Raw genomic sequence first — 18,823 nt, 5'->3', positions numbered from 1 at the left:
AACTCCAATACCCTTTCCATATAGTTTATCACTAGTTTTAATTAGACCTCAAGCTTTTGTATTTCATTCATATTCATTAATATTTTAGCATTTTAGCAGGTGTAATATATAATATAAATATTATTTATTTTATATAATTAAAATTATAATAAGTACAATTTTAAAATATAAATTATATAATTTATAATAAACGATTTAACTTACATAGATAATTATTTTTTTGATGGAAATGTATGACTTGAGGAAACAGTGGCGTGTCTGTGTTAATTTGTAGCGAGTAGGTAAGATACTATAGGCGAGGTGCGTGAGAGTGAAAATCTGTCCAAAATGATAGGAACATGAATTTCAATGATTGTACCATATTGTTCATCTGCGCTTTACACCACGTGGCACCTCCTTGCTTTTGCCACGCAACTTAGGAACAAAACGACGTAGCTGCGAGAAAAGCCACGTGCGAATAAATGAAACATGGATGAGTATCTGTTTTTTCTAAATCAAAAAGTCGGTCTTTCCTTGCATAGTTCGAAATTGGAACGTGTCTGAGATTAGCAAATAGCATTACCTATATTTGGCCATTTGGTTACGTTTTCTTCTTTGATTTGATTTGATTTTGTTCTGTTCAACACAAATCGAAGAAGACAGGAACCTGAAGATTCTTTGGGTTCCACCATTCCCTGCTCTCATTCTCCTTTCTTCTTTCTCTGCAAACCAACACACAACACAACCATTATAATAACAACCATAACAATACACAATGGATACTCTCTGTTTACAAACCAGTATTCGTGGGATAGTTCCTTCCATTCCCATAACTGCAACAACCGCACGTGCCAATGATTATGTTTCACAGTCTCAGGTTAACGCGGTGGGACATTCTTCTTTGTTTTCCAAATTCTCCTTTAGATTCCCTTTGAAGTCTTTATGGCCACATCAATCAGCGGGGAATGCCTCCGGCTACAACGGTCTCGCCGTTGATAACGTTGTTTTGGCGGAAAATGGAACAGCGGAAACAGAAGGAGAAGAAGAGGGTCAGAATGGGAACTGGGTTTTCAAGATTTTTCATACAAGGTCTGTTTGGGGAGGGGAACACAAGAGCCATGACCATGATGAAGAGGATGAACAAGTTGTGGCTAATGAAGAGGAAGAGTGTGATGGTTGCATGGTTGATGATGATGATGATGATGATGATCATGAAGAAAATGAAGAGGTTGTGTTTGACAGAGACTCGTTTTCGAGAATGCTTCGAAGGGTGTCATTGCGCGAAGCCAGATTATATGCACGCATATCCCACTTGGGGAATTTGGCATACTCTATTCCCAAAATCAAAGTATATATTTAAACCTTCTATTTCATTATTTCCTTCTTAACTTTTTTTAAAACATGCAACGTCTTACCAAAAATGAATCATATATCTGATCGCTAAATTGGCATCAAATTCAGAAACTGATTTTAAATTTTGAATAATATATTGTAATCCCATTCTTTGAAGATTCCATCAATTATGTATAGAAATTTTGTGCACATTCTATCTCTTTTAGGTCACTGTTAGGTGTATAAGTTTGTTTTTCAAAAACCCTTCAAGGTTTAAAATGGCACCAATTTGGAAATGCATTGATTTAAGATTTGATGTTTGCATTTATGTAATCAAAAAACTAGGAATTTGGTTTAGCAAGGAATGGGCATGGTATGTGATACTATATCTTGTCTTTGTTTATTTAGCCAGGGAACCTCTTAAAAAACTGTGGTCTGCGTTTTGTAACTTCGTCCATAGAGAAGAAGTTAGTCATGGAAGCTGAAAAAAATCAGACATCTACCACAACACAGAATGAAGAAACAAATGAGAAGGATGAGAGAGACACAAAAGAGAAAAGCAATGGTGGATGCAAGACAAGTGCATCTGCTGCATATGATATTGTTGTTTCTGCTGCATCATATCTCAATGCTCAGACAAGGAACATACTTCCATTCAAATCTTCTGATGCTGTCGAAGGTGAAGGTTCACTTGAAACAAGCAATGAAAGATTTGACAATGATAAGACGTTAAACAAGGATGTGGCGGCTTTACGGGCAACTACAAATTCAGTTACAGCAGTAGTTGCTGCAAATGAGGAAGTAAAACAGGCTTTTGCAGATGATTTGAACTCAACAAGATCTTCACCTTGTGAATGGTTCGTATGTGATGATGACCAGACCTCTACAAGATACTTTGTGATCCAGGTGAGACATATTAGTTAGATACATTTGTTTTTATCTTGTCCAATAAAGTACATTTAGTTGCAGTATTCTCATAAAATGGTATTAATGCATGAACACTTAAATATGATCATTAAAAGCATGATTATTTTAATTACCAATAACTAGTTATGTTTATTTATTCCTAATGTGTGATCACTTGCATTGTATGCGATTCACTGCCAATTTTGGATATATATGTAATGTGTTGTGTCCAAATAATTATTGTTTAATTTGCAGGGCTCCGAGTCTTTTGCATCATGGCAAGCAAACCTACTATTTGAGCCAGTTCAATTTGAGGTAACTGTTACATTGCATTATTGCAAGCTAATTAGCTAGGTTTTTTTTTTTTTCTCATTAAAGAGGGAAATAATTTTTTTGTTTAAAGTTATAAACAAACTCAAATCTTTTTAATGTTCATCCTTTACTGAAACTGGGATAATTAAGATACACGTTTTTTCTTAGGGGTTTGATGTGCATGTACATAGAGGTATATACGAGGCTGCAAAAGGGACATATCAGCAAATGTTACCAGAAGTTCGTGCTCACCTAAAATCTCATGGTTCCCGTGCAACTTTTCGTTTCACTGGTCATTCTCTTGGGGGGAGTTTGGCATTACTTGTGAATCTTATGTTGTTGATAAGGAGTGAAGCACCGTTATCATCTCTGCTTCCCGTGATAACATTTGGCGCACCATCCATCATGTGTGGAGGTGATAGTTTACTTGACAAGCTAGGATTGCCACGGAGCCATGTTCAGGCAATCACATTGCACAGAGACATAGTTCCACGAGCATTTTCTTGCAAGTACCCTAACCATATCGCCGAACTACTAAAGGCTCTTAATTTTAACTTCCGTAATCATCCTTGCCTTAATAACCAGGTAAGCTTCCACTTTTAGACCACTCATGTAATCTCTAATTAACATAGTTAAGCACTTATTTAATAAGCTTATCAATTTAATTTATATCACGCTATCAACACATTATATCATGAATTTAACAGTTATTTTCTATTAATGCAGTAATTTTTACATGATCAATTAATTAGAAATCATTATTAGTATGATTTTTAAGATATTTATTATAAAAATCAACAAACTTGTTATATATAATATTTTATGATTTAATGACAATGTAAAACGAATTTAAATTATTATTAGTAGATACTCTTAATATTAGATGTTAAAATAAATTTGCATGTAACAATTTCTTTGTAGTTTTAGCATCATTCAATTCTTGGTGAATCTTTTTACTGCAGAAACTGTTATATGCACCAATGGGTGAACTGCTGATTCTACAGCCAGATGAGAATTTTTCGCCAAGTCATCATCTTCTGCCCTCAGGCAGTGGTCTATATCTTTTGAGTGGTCCTTTCTCAGAATCTAATGACACGACAAAAGAACATATTTACGCAGCTCAAATGGTGTTCTTGAACACACCACACCCACTTGAGATATTAAGTGACCGATCTGCCTATGGTTCTGGAGGAACCATTCAAAGAGATCATGACATGAATTCATACTTAAAATCTGTGAGAACCGTGATTCGCCAAGAACTTAACCAGATTCGCAAGGCAAGGAGAGATCAAAGGCGAAAGGTGTGGTGGCCTCTGGTGGCGCCACGTGGAAATGATGCGGGCATGGTTGTTGGGAGGTCCGTGATGTCTGTTAACATGATTCATCAAGAGCAGTCTCCATTCTCTGGCATCATTCAGATAAGTAGAGAGTCATTGAATAGGTTCAGTAGTCTTGTTGCGTCCCAACACATGCAATTGTTTATAGTGTTCCTTTTTCCTGCACGGTTGTTACTCGTGGGAGCATGCAACTTGATTAGCTTAAGATGAAAAGATGAACATTCTTAATTTTTGTGATGGGAGAGTTGTATAGGAAGGGCACGTTGTTGGTGGGACAATTAGATCATTCTTTATTCGTTCATTTCAAAATTCATTGTATCTCTCCTCAATAGTAATTGTATAGAAAATATTGACAAACACAATTCTATTTGGCTAATTTCTTTAGCTCTCACGCAAGTGACGCTTTTTGTCCAAAATACAAGGAACCGAGTATTGGTTTTACAACTAGTTTTAGGTGAAATGTTCGTTATTTATTATTGGTTCATGTACGTTAAGACCACATTAAACTCATGCGAGGATGAGGACACCATGCCATCAATATTAATATGTTATTTGACGGGCATTTCCAAGCTTGATTTAGAAAAGGAATTAACTTGGTTGAGTTAGGTGTATAAGTTGATGTAACCTTCCTTAATTTGATTTTCATAAATAAATAAAGTGAGAAGATAAATAAATAATCAATTATCATAGTCTGAAATAGTTCAAGTTTGTACATATCTAAATAACTTGAGTGATCGATTATATTTATTAACCTTATTGTTCAATTCTTAAATTGTATATATGTTGTTAAGGTTGAGCCAATTTTTAAATATAAACGAGACAAATAACTCTTAAATGTATAGATCAACTATTAAAATATAAGAAAATAATATTAAGATTAAACTAAATCCTAACCACAAAAGTATGTGTATATATCTTAGGCTTAAAGTTAAGATGGATCATGTAACATTCTTTAATGTGATGGACTTAAATTATCACTATATTTTTCTAAAGAATATTTTTTGTGACGAAATTAATTATTTATAAATAAAGATTATTAATATGTTTAATTTTGCGTTCAAGTATTTTAAAATGAATTTTCATAAATTATAATATTTTAAATGACAAAGCAACTATATTCATAAATTTAAATAATAAAAAATGAGTCACATTGAACCCAACATATATTTTCGAGGACACACTACATCTATGTTGTGTCTTTACGTCCACCAGCCTCACGACACACGTTATGCACATGCTGATTCAAACATCAATATGAGAATCCAAAAACCCAGATGGCATTTAGTCACAGACAAAAGAAGAGTCACCTCACACCCCTAAATCTTAGTAATTATTGAGATACAAACAAGTCTCACATCGATAAATTAACACAACAAATAACAACTTATATAATACAAACATACTTCAATGATTGAGAGGTCTTTTGGGTGATGACCATATCCAACCAACAAAGCAAACACCCGTCAAACTTGACAACATCGATTAGGATATATATGCTCCAACCACGTTTCCATTTTAATCTCAGCCAAAACTAGAAACTGTCTACATAGTAATTTATATCAATCAGTGCATGTCATCATACAAATCCTGGGGACGATTTCGAAATTTCATTGATCCCTAACATCATCCAATTCTCAAACCATTTGAGGTAGTTGCAACAACAAATCGTCATCCTTCGCGTCCAAAGATCAAGATTAATCGTTATTACTTCTTTATTACACCATCGTCAGTCCATACCGTATGCAAAAGGGTTGGACATTAATATTTGTAAATACTTATAAATCTAACAGTATTAAATTATAACGTTTTTAAGTCGTAACATGTGTATTATTTTAGAAAGAATTTAATATATAGGAACTGAAAAAGAGAATGTATGGATTAAAATTAGAATACTTACCCAAATGTCATAAAACTTATTATTATTATTATTTACATTTGACTTAATTGTAAATTCAGTCTCTTTAATTTAGACCACGTGTGATTTCGGTTCTTTAATTTTAACATTGAACAAATTTGATCTCTTATCAATTTTCTTACACTTAAAATAGTTGGAGTCTTATTTTTAACTCATAATGTTCAGAAATGTTTTCTATCAAAGGCCAACAAAACAACATAAATTTAACCAAAAATAATAAATATAGTAAAATTTCCCACATGATCTTAAATCTCATCAATCTTTTTAATTTTATCAAGTTTCTAATGAAAAAAATTTACTTCCAAAGTTTCAAAATTATTTCATAAATCAAATTCATTATAAACCCTCTAAATTTAAATAGAAAATAATTTGAGGGTCTAGAATAGAAAGAAAATAGATGCGAGATTAAATATATTAATTTTAAAAATAATGAGAAATCAAAATCATGAATCCAAATTAAATAAAAAATAAATAAAAGGCCCTTACAATTTCACTTCATCCCTTTCTTGATTAAACAAACTATTTTTTTGGGGGGTCCATGTAAGCCCACTACTGTTTTATTATCTTGTGGGACAAATATTTGTTACGGGGTTCATGATATATACACCTCCTTTTTTGTTTTTTATAAGTACACCTCTTTTTTTAAAAAAATTAAAATTCTAAAATATTCTTAATTTTTTAATTTTTAATTTTTAATTTTTTAATTTTACATCCATAACATTTAATTTAGTTTTTTTTTCACACATCTTTCCTCTTTTTTTTCAATTTTTACATGCACCCCCTTATCTTTTATTTACCCTACCTATTTTGGTAACATGTGAAAACTAAAAGAAAAAAAAAATGTGTGAAAAAGAAAAAGAAAGTAACAAATTGAAAATTAAAGATGTAAAAATAGAAGATTTAAAAAAAAAACTACAATATTTTATAATTTAAAAAAATATATAAAGAAGGTGTACTTACAAGAAGAGGAGGTGTATATATCATGACCTTGTTATGGTTGGAAGATGTAAGTGAGATTATACACAGCCCGTGTTCAGGCTCAATCATAAATGAAACAAAATTACTGGCTAATGTTGCTTGTGTTGTGTACGTCAAAAATAAAATTTTAGTACTTCGATGTTGGTGATATAATGTACATATATATATATATAATTATATAATTATATAATTATATAATTATATAATTATATAATTATATCACCAATAACATATCATATTAGAAATGACTTATAAGTATTGTAATAGCCAACAAGATGATATAACAGCGTTTGAAAGACCAATAGTGTAAAAACTTTTCTTCATTATTCTTGTACTATTTTCTTAAATTATAATCATTAATTAAATATCAATTTAATTCAATCTATTTTTGAAGATATTTTTATTTATTAAATAAAAATATATATAATTTTTTTTAATTAGTCGGTCTTTAAGTTTAGGTTTTTTTAAGTTTCTAAATTATAAAAATTTGTAATCGAGTATTTGATTTATTATTTTTTAATGAAGTCATTGGGGCAATCGTTTATTCACAAACGGTTAACTTATGTTCATAATGCTAGTTACAAAAAAATATGAAAAAGAAGATTACGACCTAGTTAAAAGAAACTAAAAAATTATTTAATATGCAAATCTTGTGTGTTATTTTATTATTATTATTTAGAGTTGAAGAGAATAACATTTTATAAAATAATTACAAATAAAAAATAAAATATATCTTCTCTTAAAAATTAGAGCACTCAACATTGGTATGTCCCAATAATTTATTGGGTTAGATTAAGTCAAACTAATTAAGTTACACTCTTTAGTTTGTGACTGATAAAAAATAAGGAAAATTTGATATGAAGGGTCAAATGGATTGAGTCAAGTTGTGAGAAAGTTATTAAATTTATTTACTTGATATTCTTGTTTTTTTTATAAGAAGTATATAAATTTATGTTAAAGAAGAAATAAAATAGGTTAATTTAAACTAACTTGTAAAAAACAAATTGCGGTTTGTAAAAAAACAACTCGCCTACTTTTCAAACTTAAGTGTGTTGAACAGTTTAGATTGAATAACTCGTCTAGATAACACTACTAAAAATGATCCAACTAAATTTTTTTTGACATTAGTATTATATCATCATCAATTCACCATATATGTTAAAAATCAGATAGTGAATTAATAATGAGAATAAAATCGACAATTTTTTTAAACGTGTAGACCAAAATAAAATTAATTAAAATAATAAGAAATCAAAATTCTCCACAGTTAAACTAGGGAAAGAAAAGATACAATTAAACCTTATAATAAAAAATACGTCTCTCATTTGATCGTTTTTTCTCTCGATTTGTGATTATTTAGCAACCTAGAAAATTTGAGTTTTTATAGATATAACTTATAAATTATTTTAAACTGTCGTATATTTTGAGTGGTATTTTAAAAAGATTAACATATTTATTTAATTAACGTTTAGAAAATTATTATAAATTAGTTTAGTTCATATCTAAAATATATTTTAATTAAATTTGGTTTTATTGATTTGGTCATATATATTAAGTCTTATCTTATCCCTTTAACTTAGTTTTTTAAGAATTATTTTGAGATAGGTCTCCCACATGTCTCCTTTTTATTATTTTATAAATTTCACGGGTTATTCTCATTTAAAATACTTGCTAATTTTGTTATCCTTGATTACAATTGAAAAAAACCTATTATATCTTTGGAAACTTGTGCATCATACAGATAAGTACTTAAGAATAATGTTATCACATATTTCAAATCATTTTGTATTTGTGATTGTACAAGTTTCGAATAAGAGAAAAGATCCTTATTCGTGATTGAGGTCAAAGATGGACAACAATTTAGTACAAAAACTACCTAAAATACTAAACTACACCTAGATAAGAAAAAAAGTAGAAAAAGGTAATAGAATTATGTATTTGATGTGATAAGAAGAGAAATATATATAAAAATGTGAAGATGTCAATGAAGTGTTTGAAATGCTTAGTTATTTAAATATTATTATTTGTCAATGTTATAATTGAAGGGTACTTTTTTTTATCATTTTTTGGATAATTATGTTTATTTATTGATATGAAGTATTTATCAATTTTGTTAATAATTAATTTTCATGATAAAATCGGACCAATTATCTTTAGTATAATTTTTTTTAATCATTTCTTTTATACACAAACATGAATAAGAGGTCAAGTCCAATATTACTTAAATCAACAATTTTTTTAATTTTTTTAATCTTAATTTTCTAAAACCACAAAGGAAAGATAAAATTGAAAATACTATGATTTAGAACATAATTGTAAAAAAAAAAAAATTGGATAAGCAAAATAAAATTAATAAGAGTACAAAGGGTACTCTAACCTATTTACACAAAGTACTTTATAGAAATAAATTAAGAAAGTTAATTCAATCCACGTCAACCCAAAAGCTCAACAAAAGAGCGACTTAATTAACTAATATCCAGCAAACTTCTCGTATCCCAGAAAGCTAACAACCAATGTACAATATTAAGAAAGGTAATTGTAAAATTTTATGGAGAACCATTTAGAATTTCTTGCTTTTATAACATGATAAATCAAGCAATTTTTACACCATAAATTATATTCGAACAAGGTAAAATGAATGAAAATATTTATATATATTTTTTATTTAGTGTTATACATTAAAATCACTGAATAATGCATTTTTGAATGAAAATTGTGTAAACTTTGAACTTTTTTTTACATAATGATTATTAAGATAACGATACGTTAATACACAAATTGACATTCCAAAAGCTTTGAAGAATTCTTTAAACCAAAATACAATAATTTTAATAAATTATTTTAATTGCCTTAAAAATTTATTATTTCAAAATTCAAGTTAAACTTGATTATAGGTGGAATTGCCTTTGCATCTAAGTGAAAAGTGAGCTTAACCTAAGTTAATAGGAGTACAATCATCATTTTACAGGAGAGGAAATAAAAAAGTAAAACTGCCCTTTTTATTTATTTATTACTATTTACTGATAATTAAAATGCTGCTTTGCTTTATCGGTAATCCTTCATGGAAAATCGAAATGCTACAAGCTAGACTAGTAGGGGGGGAAAGGCAAAAAATTTAATGCAACTTGCCTACATCTAACTGGTTAATTATGTAGGAATGAAATACTATACAATATAATATTAGAATAATTCTAAATCTTCCTACGAATTCTCCGGTTATCATTTTATGGTAAGTATTAATAAAAACATATTTAATATTTTAAAAATATATATGCTTACCATAAAAGAAATAATAGAAAATTTTTAGGAGGATTACGTCGGAGAATATAACATTACTCAAAACATTATACACACGCAAACATGGGATTCCATTATTTCACTATATGCATCAACAAGTGCTGCCTGCGGCTGCGAGTCATGCTAAACCCTTTCATTAAAATTAGTGCCATGTGGCGCTCATTTCCCTAGTTCATAACAAAATAAGGCTTAAATATTTGTTTTCTTTAAATTCTGGCCTAATTTTCTTTTTACTTTTCAAATTCAAAAGTAATTATTTGAGTAACTAGCCATTTTTCAAACTGTTGTGATAAAAGAGTAAAAATAGTATTATAAAAAAAAATATTATGTGAATAGTATAACTCATTACATTTTATGATTTAGCTTTCAACCTATAAATTTCATACATACAAAACTTATTTATTATATCATAAAAATTTTAATTCCCGTATTCTAATCCAAAAATTATGCATACTTTAATTCAGTTTCTTTTTTAAATTAATTCTATTCAACTCTATTTCACTGTTAAACTAAATAAACTCTTGATGAACACAATTTTCATTGATAAAGTATGAATTACCTTCAATAAATAGTTGATATTAAACATCAGTTATATCTTTGAATTTAATTATTTAAGTAAATAAATGAATTAAGAATGCTCATCTTATTCCATGTTAGCATGAGTTTAGTGGTAATAATATCTTAAATTGTTCTTATATTATTGTCAAAATTCTTAAAAAGATTAAAAAAAAAAAGTATTCGATGTTAGCTACCATAATGTTAGCTATTAGTGTTACAAATTTATGCAATGAAGGGTTCAACAATATTATTAGGTGCACAAGAAACTAAGCCAAAAATAAATAAAATTAGAAGGTAGGCTTTGTTTCACTTTCATCTGATTCTTAACAGGGACAAAAGGCTTTGGCTTCATGTTAAGTTTCAACTTGTGGGATCGCAAAGACTATAATTGTACGATTACTTTTTTGTTCATTACCTAAAATTTCAAATGGAAACGCCATCAATCTACCAAACTAGTACAACGCGTACTCAATTTACTGCATACGACTTTTTAAGTCGCAGATAGAAATTTAGAAAGCCTTTCATTTCCTTACTTACCTTATCTAATTACATTACATGGTACTCTACACAATATGATGTTTATGGCCCATACTCTTTTCCGTGGACATTCACAATGAATCACATCACAAAGTGCGTAACACCATACATATCCATAACGTTTGGTGCCGAATATCTAACGCAGTCTTATGATGCAAATGATGCAATAGATTTAGTCATAGAGATAGACGTATAGGCCTATGAAGAATTGGACAAAGGCCATATCCTGAGACCCCCAAAAACAAATCAGAATCCTCCGTAGCATTGGTTATTTTCAGAACCACTCCTTAAACAAGTAATGTGTTTTCAAATGTCATTGCCATTCTTCATATATAATATTAATTACGGTAGAAAACTTAATTGACTAGTTTACATATAGTGACATAAAAACCATTCAAAATGAGTTGTAAAGGTTGTTTACTGCAGACTCAGATCTCTATAAACGTGTCTTTTTTTAGCTCATAATGAAATTCGACTTCCCTTGTCCCAAACAATAAGAAAAAAACGCATTCTTTTGTACCTTTTCTTTTGTAACTATCTGCATTGCATTATAGAATTAATGAATAAAAATAGATAATGTGAGAAAATTTGTCAGATATTTCATCCAGCACACGGTGCCACCAAGGTTTGACAAAGAGCCAAGAGAAAACCCTCTATAGTCCATCATTGTTTGGACGGAGAAGCACATGGTGCCACTAACATTATAAGTGGGCATCACTTCCCCTATTGTTCCCTACATTCAAACATTGAGTGTTATTTTTTTCCCTCCCAAATACCTCTCAGATATGTTTAAGCTTATCTCAATTTCAGCCCCAGTTATCCCAAAAACATTGTTTATAACTATTACTATGTCTCCCTCTTAGTCAAGTCCCCTCAAAATATTTTAAGGAGAAATTCTGAATACTTTAGATTCATTGTTCATTTTATACAATCTAAATACAATATATGTACAAAAAGTATTACATTTTCTAGTGGCGTCATTTCATGAGGTGAAATACATGTGGTTAATATATGATCCTAGACTCCCTAATTAGTCTATAGATTTAACAATAGTATAACACAAAATGACACACACACTTCAATGTCTAGAGAGGATCCGACTCCGAGTGCCACACTCACAAATACACAAAAGTGGGGAAGAAAAAGTCTTTCACAGATGCCCTCAAGACTCTGACTACAAAATAAAGTACTAAAGAAATAGATGGATGCCCTCGTGAGAAGCAACTTTTCTTTCGCCTCAAGAAATTGAATTATGCTTTCAATACGAATATGAAAGGTTAATGAAAAGAATAAAATAATATTCTGTCAGAGGAGTAGTTCAAGATCACTAATTTAGCAATGGCGCTAGGTGGAAGAATTTTGTTGTTTACAAGAATGATGGAGATGTGCGAGGCATGTTTTCCTCTTTCCACCAATGCGATTCATCATTCCAAATCTAGTATAAATGATACAAAATTTTATTTATAAAACTCTTTTTCAATGATTGATAAATAAGAAAAGAAAGGAGTAGTATGAATATAACATGTTTATAAATAATGCACGTTTTATTATTCATTCTATGACAAATAGGAAATTGGTTAAGAGCATTCAAAAACTTCAAATCAGTTAAGTATTAGCTGTGCCGCGTGGCGAAGTATACAATACATCCAGCTATATATTTAACTTCATGTTTCAAAAATTGAACCAAACTCACATTTTAATCCCCACACCCGGTCCCATTATTTAAATGTTTGCTTCAAGTGAGTTGGGAAGCACTTTTAGTGCAGGTAGCTAAAATGGAAGGTGGGAAGTTATTATTTAACATGGGTGCAATTTGAACTTGCATCCTCTAATGTTAGTGGCAGAGAAATGCATAATTGCTTAATTACTAGTTCCCTTTACTCTTCAATAAGGGTTCACGGTTGAAGATGATGCGAGAACATTCATAAAATATGCTACAAAATTACTAATGTTCATTAACCAATTATTTGGTGAATCAATGATCTATACAGAATTGAATGATTGTGGATGACTCGAGGCATCTTGATAATATAAATCATATTTACTAAGGTGAAAAATATGCAAACATAATCATAAAGTAAGGTTGAAAAATAAAGTGCCGTCCTTCAAGGAAAAGGGACGTCAAATCTTTTCTTTTAGTTGTTTATTCTTGCCAAGGAAAAAAGGCATCAATTCACTTGCAAGCAAGGAAAGGAAGAAAATTTCTGATCTCCCGGGTAAAGATCAACGAGACTATTGAATACATATGGCTCTTTAGGAAGCCTCTAAATTAGGAAGCGATGAAACGTAGGAAAGGGAAAAAAGAAGTATGAAATGGCCGTCAAATAAATCACTAACAAAATGGTTAAAAATTTAAAAATGCAATTTGATGGGAGTCCTTCACATATATAGTGTGAAACCGGAACGGGACCTTTATACATTTGCAGTCAACATTCAATCTGCTCGTTGACCCAAAAAAATAAATTAAGTTTCACAAATCCAACTGTTAATGAAATTGAAAGCATTGAATACATCTCTCTTCTGTTTTGGAAAATTCTCAACGCAATGGGTTTTTTTTTTTTAAACCTTTGGCAGAAGGATTTTGACCTATTTTGTATTATTTGCGGAATGAAAGATCATTGAGATTTTTTCTAATCTCACGTTTTAAGTTGCTTTCATATTTTGGATTCGAATCAGCATATAGTCAGCCGGTGTATTCTAAGCTTTTTTATCCTTCTGGCAACAGTTGTATCAGTCGTCCAAAGTGACAGCCAGGGAATCACTGTAGAAACACAATAATGCATCTTTTCGTGGAGCAGAATCACACAGGCTTTTTCATGAATCAGAAGCCACGCCTCAAATCATGCACCATTATTACTCTTGGGGAGGTTGAAACCCACATTGATTCCAAACTATCCCCTTCTTAATATTGTCCAAACGAAAGGACTGAAAAAATTGCTTTGTTCTTATATATTACACGCTCTTTTACAGGATAAGTGGTACCAATGGTCCAATGCAACAACACCACCAACATCCTCAGACTTGCTAATACCTACACTTCGTTTCATAAGAAACATAGCAACTTACCCAACCATAAAAATAAAAAGCAGTACGGAACATATGTACAGAGCGAATAAAGTTAATGACATTTTCTATCTAATCCCTTTGTTTTCTCGTATTGAGTGCAGATTAGACCCCCTTGCTCTTTTGTTGTATTCCTGAGGCTGAAGGGGAAGGAAAGAAAAATCTGACAAACCCTTTTTTCTGTTCACTTCAAAACTGTCCTCCACTAGAATATGACCACGTTCACGTACCTCAAAGTCATGTTCCATGAAATGGACACTCTCCCATCCACAGCAAGTGCTTTTCCAACCCTTCCTCATGAAAAAAGAACAAGCCAATGTAAGCGCAAAGAAGAATGAGTAACCAAGACCATAAAAAAGCATAAAATCTTGAGACTTTTTTAACCCAAAACTCGGGCGTAGCAAATTTTTGGTGGACATAAAAATGAATAAGATTTAATGGAACGCCAGATTTCCTGATAGATTGCTGAGAAATATGGAAAGCAAGCACATAGGGACAACGGGAAAAAGGAAATCGGTTTCAGTTACTGTACCACGCTACTGGCACGACAACAAACAGTAAAAGCCTTTATTTTCCATAACCTAACAAAACATAGAATCTATTTTTTTTCCATGTCCATTAGAAGCACAAGATTACCGTTAATCAAAACCAACATCACTTATATACGAAATTAAAGAGGAAGATCCAAGCAAGGCAAAGCCAAAATCCGAAAGTAGAGTCTTCATTCAGTACTGATAATCTGTACATCTGATAGATAATAAAAAGATGGCTAATAAAGGATAAAAAGTAAAAGGTGACAAAATTTTCCGGCAGTCTAAAATACTTTTAATTTTCCTTTGCATAATTTGTACAATAAAGTGAACGAACGAACCAGAGATTCCCTCTGCCGGTAACATCTCCACCAGCCCCCCCACCCACCAAATATTACCATTTCCGACGAACTTCATTTCAATTCAATTTAATTAATCAACAGCTCAACGCTTCATACTTAACCGGCATTGACCGATTAAACCCCGCCTGAGAAAGCAAGCTCCCCACCACCGCAAGATCACGGCAGAAAACACCCTGAAACACGGCGGGATTCACAGTCGAAGAAAATACCACAGACTTATTCTGAGACGTTTGAATATTTTCCACGCTGCTCCTGTTACTCTGAATACTCTCCCCCTTGTTACACTCAGATTCATTGGCTTTCTCTTTCTGCACTTGAATAGCTTGCAAAGCAGCTTTCTTCCTTTGCTTCTCAGCAGCTTCCTCATCCATGATGCAACCCATCACATTGGTATAACCCTTCTGAATCAACCTATACAGCAACAATGCTGACATCTTAGACCTCTCCTTAACGGACTCAACATCACGCTCGTCCGCAAGCTCGCACCTTTCGATGAAACCCGTTGCCTTATCAGGCTTGTGCCGCAAGGTTAACAACAGGTGAGCCCTCTCCAGCTCCGAACGCGAACACCCACGTCGGACACCCATCAAAGCATAGTAGTCAACGTTCCCAATTTCACCGGAAGCCAGCCTCTGCTTGAGTTCTTGAATTTTAATGGTGAGGGCGCAGAGTTTCCCTGGAATCTCCCTATAGCGCACGTTGTGGCGCTTCCACGCAGGACCGGGAAGCTTGCGGTCACGCAGGATTGCATTGTAGAGGAGCTTCAAGTGCTCGAGGTCGTGCAGAGAATCGGGTAGGCAGCGAATGGTTTCAAAGAGCGAGGCTCTGGTTTCGAGGGCTTGAACGCAAGTGGGGTCCAGGGCAAGGGTGCGGTTGCAATCGGCGATTGACTCTGCGATTCTACCGGCGGAGCGGTGCGCGGAGGCACGGTTCATGTAGCATTCCGCGAGGAAGCTCTGTGGCGCGCTGCGGCGGCCGTCCACGATTTTCGAGAAGTGGCGGACGGCCTCCGAGTAGAGCCCGGCATCGAGGGCAGCCAGTGCCGCGGAGCGACGGCGGAGGAGGAACTTTATGTGGCCGAGGAGTTGGTTCACCACGGTCTCGGAGTCGGCGAGTAGGGTCCGCGACGGAGTCGTGGGTAGCGCGTTTGTGGCGTCTCCGGTGAAGGAGATGTTAGTTACAGAAAAGCTATCTTCTGACCAGCACACACTCTCCCGCCGGAATGTGGCGCTTGCAAGACGCTTCCCCGTTTGAAGAAGAACCATTGCATCCTCCATTAGGCCAAGGTGGCAACATGCTTCACCCAATAACAAGTACCTGTTTGCATTTCACATACAATTAATTAAACCCACTCGAACAATAATACATATACAACTGTAGTTGTCTACATGTTTCAACATTTAATTTTCTAATCTAACTATATTACCTGTCAAATAGTTTTATTTAAACCATTTATTTGATGTATAAACTTGTCGTTAAAGTGGAAGAGCGTATCAACGGATGGGAGAGCATTAGCAATGTAAGCCACATGGTATAGTTCAACTCAGATGGCATTTTATTAGCTTTTTTTTTTTTAATGTCTTTGAAATATGTATATGGTAAATAGAGTAATGTAGTAGGGTAAAAAGAGGCGTGACAGTAAATAATGGAGTAGTACTTTGATGGTGCATTGAATTAGAGTGGGTTCGTTTTTGGAATAAAAAGAGCTAGAAAGCATTTGCCTTGCGTGTGTCTGTGGTGGCTGGCAGTGGCAGGAGCAGGAGAAGGAGCATTTACTTAATTACTTGGATCTCATGGCAAACTTAAGTAAATAAAAATAAAAAAAAAAAAACGTGAGAAGCAAGAGCAATGAAACAGAATAATATTAAGTAAATTACCTCCATTGGCCTTCCTTGTCGCAAGTTTTACTCAGCCCTGCCATGACCTTCTTCTTGAGGTCGGAGACGGAGAAGCACTTGAAGGTCTGAGGCGCGTCGGAGGAGAGAAGCTTGACTCCCTCCCTGGAGAGCTGCTGCGAGGAGGCGTCGGAGGAGTCATCGTTGCCCATTCTGAAGCTCGGAATGTAGTCCTGAAGCATATCGGCGACGTCCTTGTAGCGCCGCAGATAGAGCAGCGCCCTCGCTCTCAGCTCCAGCGCCTGGTCCAGCCGCGGCGAAATCGCCAGAGCCGCGTCCACAAGGTTGAGCGCCGAAGCGATCTCGGTCTGGTCTTGCGTGGCTATGAGAGTCCGCGCGTCTTTCATGTATTTCTCAACAATCTTGAAAGCACACAAGCGTGAGACTCCAAACATTTGGAAACCATAAAACCTAACCTAATTAAAGAGTGATACTTTAACTTACCTTTCTGTTGGTGAGCCACCAGTACTTCCTTTCTGTGGCAGATAGAGAGTGAGTAGTGACAGCCATTTTTGGAGCATGAAATTCTGATACTGAAAGCCTTTGTCTGGTTCCCTCCCTGTATAGGGGAAGGAGGTGGAGAGAGTGAGAACTGAGAACTGAGAAGGAAAAAGAGTAGGGAGTGGAGAGTAGGGAGGGGTTTTATTAGTTTATATATGAGGGATGGATTTCGTGTTAATGTGGTTATAACTTATAACGCTAGTGAAACAAGTTACAAGGCCAGAAGAGGGAAAAACGCATTGACCCTCACGGAAACCTTTCATAGCTGGCAATGGCATGCCAACGCCCCAGATTCTCTCTCTCTCTTTTCAACCACTGGGGAAAAGGTAACCCCAGCCAAATGCCTCAAAAGTAAGCAAAGCTTGTAACTAGATCCGCGTCTTATTTATTTCTCACCCAATTAATTCAATTCCGGATTTACCCTTCTATACGTTGACCCTATATCTCTATCATCCTCCATTCCTCCTTCCACAGATCATATTTTTCTCTCTTTTTTTAATTATTATTATTTAATAATTTTTCTATACATACAAACGCCCTTCTTTTCTGTCTCTTTTCAGTAACGCACCTAATACCATGATTGACTCAATGAGAATTGTGAATAGAGAGGCAAAGAAATAGTAACTCCACATGTGAGCTTAGCTTAGAGGGTAATCGATGAAACAGATAATTTAGCCTTTAGACAATCTGTGTCACAAAAGCCACTCCAAGGATAAATAATGACCAATCAAGGATTCACTTTGACATTAAACACACCTTTTTTTTTTCTTCTTCAAGTTGCAATAATCACAGTGAACGAACGAGACAGGCCATCCATAATTTGACAAGCACAAGAGGATAGGATATCATCATGAGGTTTTGAACCAATATCATGGTACCAATTTTTAGTTATTAATTATTTTCCAACTCATATTATATATGTTTCTTGTTTAACAAAATGCATTTGTTGTGGTTAACGTTAACGTTGTTGTTTGTGGGTTGTTTGGAGAGGCACACATTGCAGATAGGTGGTGATAGGGAGTTGTAAGTGAGGGCAAATTGGTGAGTGGGAGGAAGAATTAGTAAAAAAAAGGAGGAGCATAAAAATGAATGGGGAGTGAGAAAGCGACCCTTGTCTCGTAAGGCACAGGAATCATGCTTTTTCTTTTGGAAGGGTTTGCTTTGCTTTTGATTTCACCTCACCCACATTGATTAATGAATGCACATGAATTGGGATTAGATAGCCAGATGGGTTTGTCTTAAAGGCTCTCTAACTTCCCTTTCCATTGCCCCCACAATCCCATTATAAATCCTCTATATGGGTGCACTGCCTACAATCTCG

General features: G+C 33.5%; 2 protein-coding genes across 2 annotated transcripts; one reads left to right on the top strand and one right to left on the bottom strand.

Moving 5' to 3' along the window:
- Positions 1-581: 581 nt before the first annotated feature.
- LOC109814764 (alpha/beta-Hydrolases superfamily protein) lies at positions 582-4,250 on the top strand. Its single transcript, XM_020379273.3, has 5 exons — positions 582-1,327; positions 1,720-2,217; positions 2,473-2,532; positions 2,698-3,114; positions 3,492-4,250. The coding sequence occupies exons 1-5, from the start codon at positions 755-757 to the stop codon at positions 4,074-4,076; spliced, it is 2,133 nt and encodes a 710-aa protein (XP_020234862.1). The 5' UTR covers positions 582-754; the 3' UTR covers positions 4,077-4,250.
- Positions 4,251-14,919: 10,669 nt separating this feature from the next.
- Positions 14,920-17,861, bottom strand: LOC109814760 (uncharacterized). Its single transcript, XM_020379269.3, has 3 exons — positions 17,446-17,861; positions 16,984-17,363; positions 14,920-16,423 (listed from the first exon to the last, which is right to left on the bottom strand). The coding sequence occupies exons 1-3, from the start codon at positions 17,509-17,511 to the stop codon at positions 15,181-15,183; spliced, it is 1,689 nt and encodes a 562-aa protein (XP_020234858.1). The 5' UTR covers positions 17,512-17,861; the 3' UTR covers positions 14,920-15,180.
- Positions 17,862-18,823: the final 962 nt, after the last annotated feature.

The sequence above is a fragment of the Cajanus cajan genome, chromosome 6, assembly GCF_000230855.2.
Source record: "Cajanus cajan strain Asha chromosome 6, NIPB_CcT2T_4, whole genome shotgun sequence".
NCBI classification, from domain to species: Eukaryota; Viridiplantae; Streptophyta; class Magnoliopsida; order Fabales; family Fabaceae; genus Cajanus; species Cajanus cajan.
This window is presented reverse-complemented; position numbering and strand designations above follow the sequence as displayed.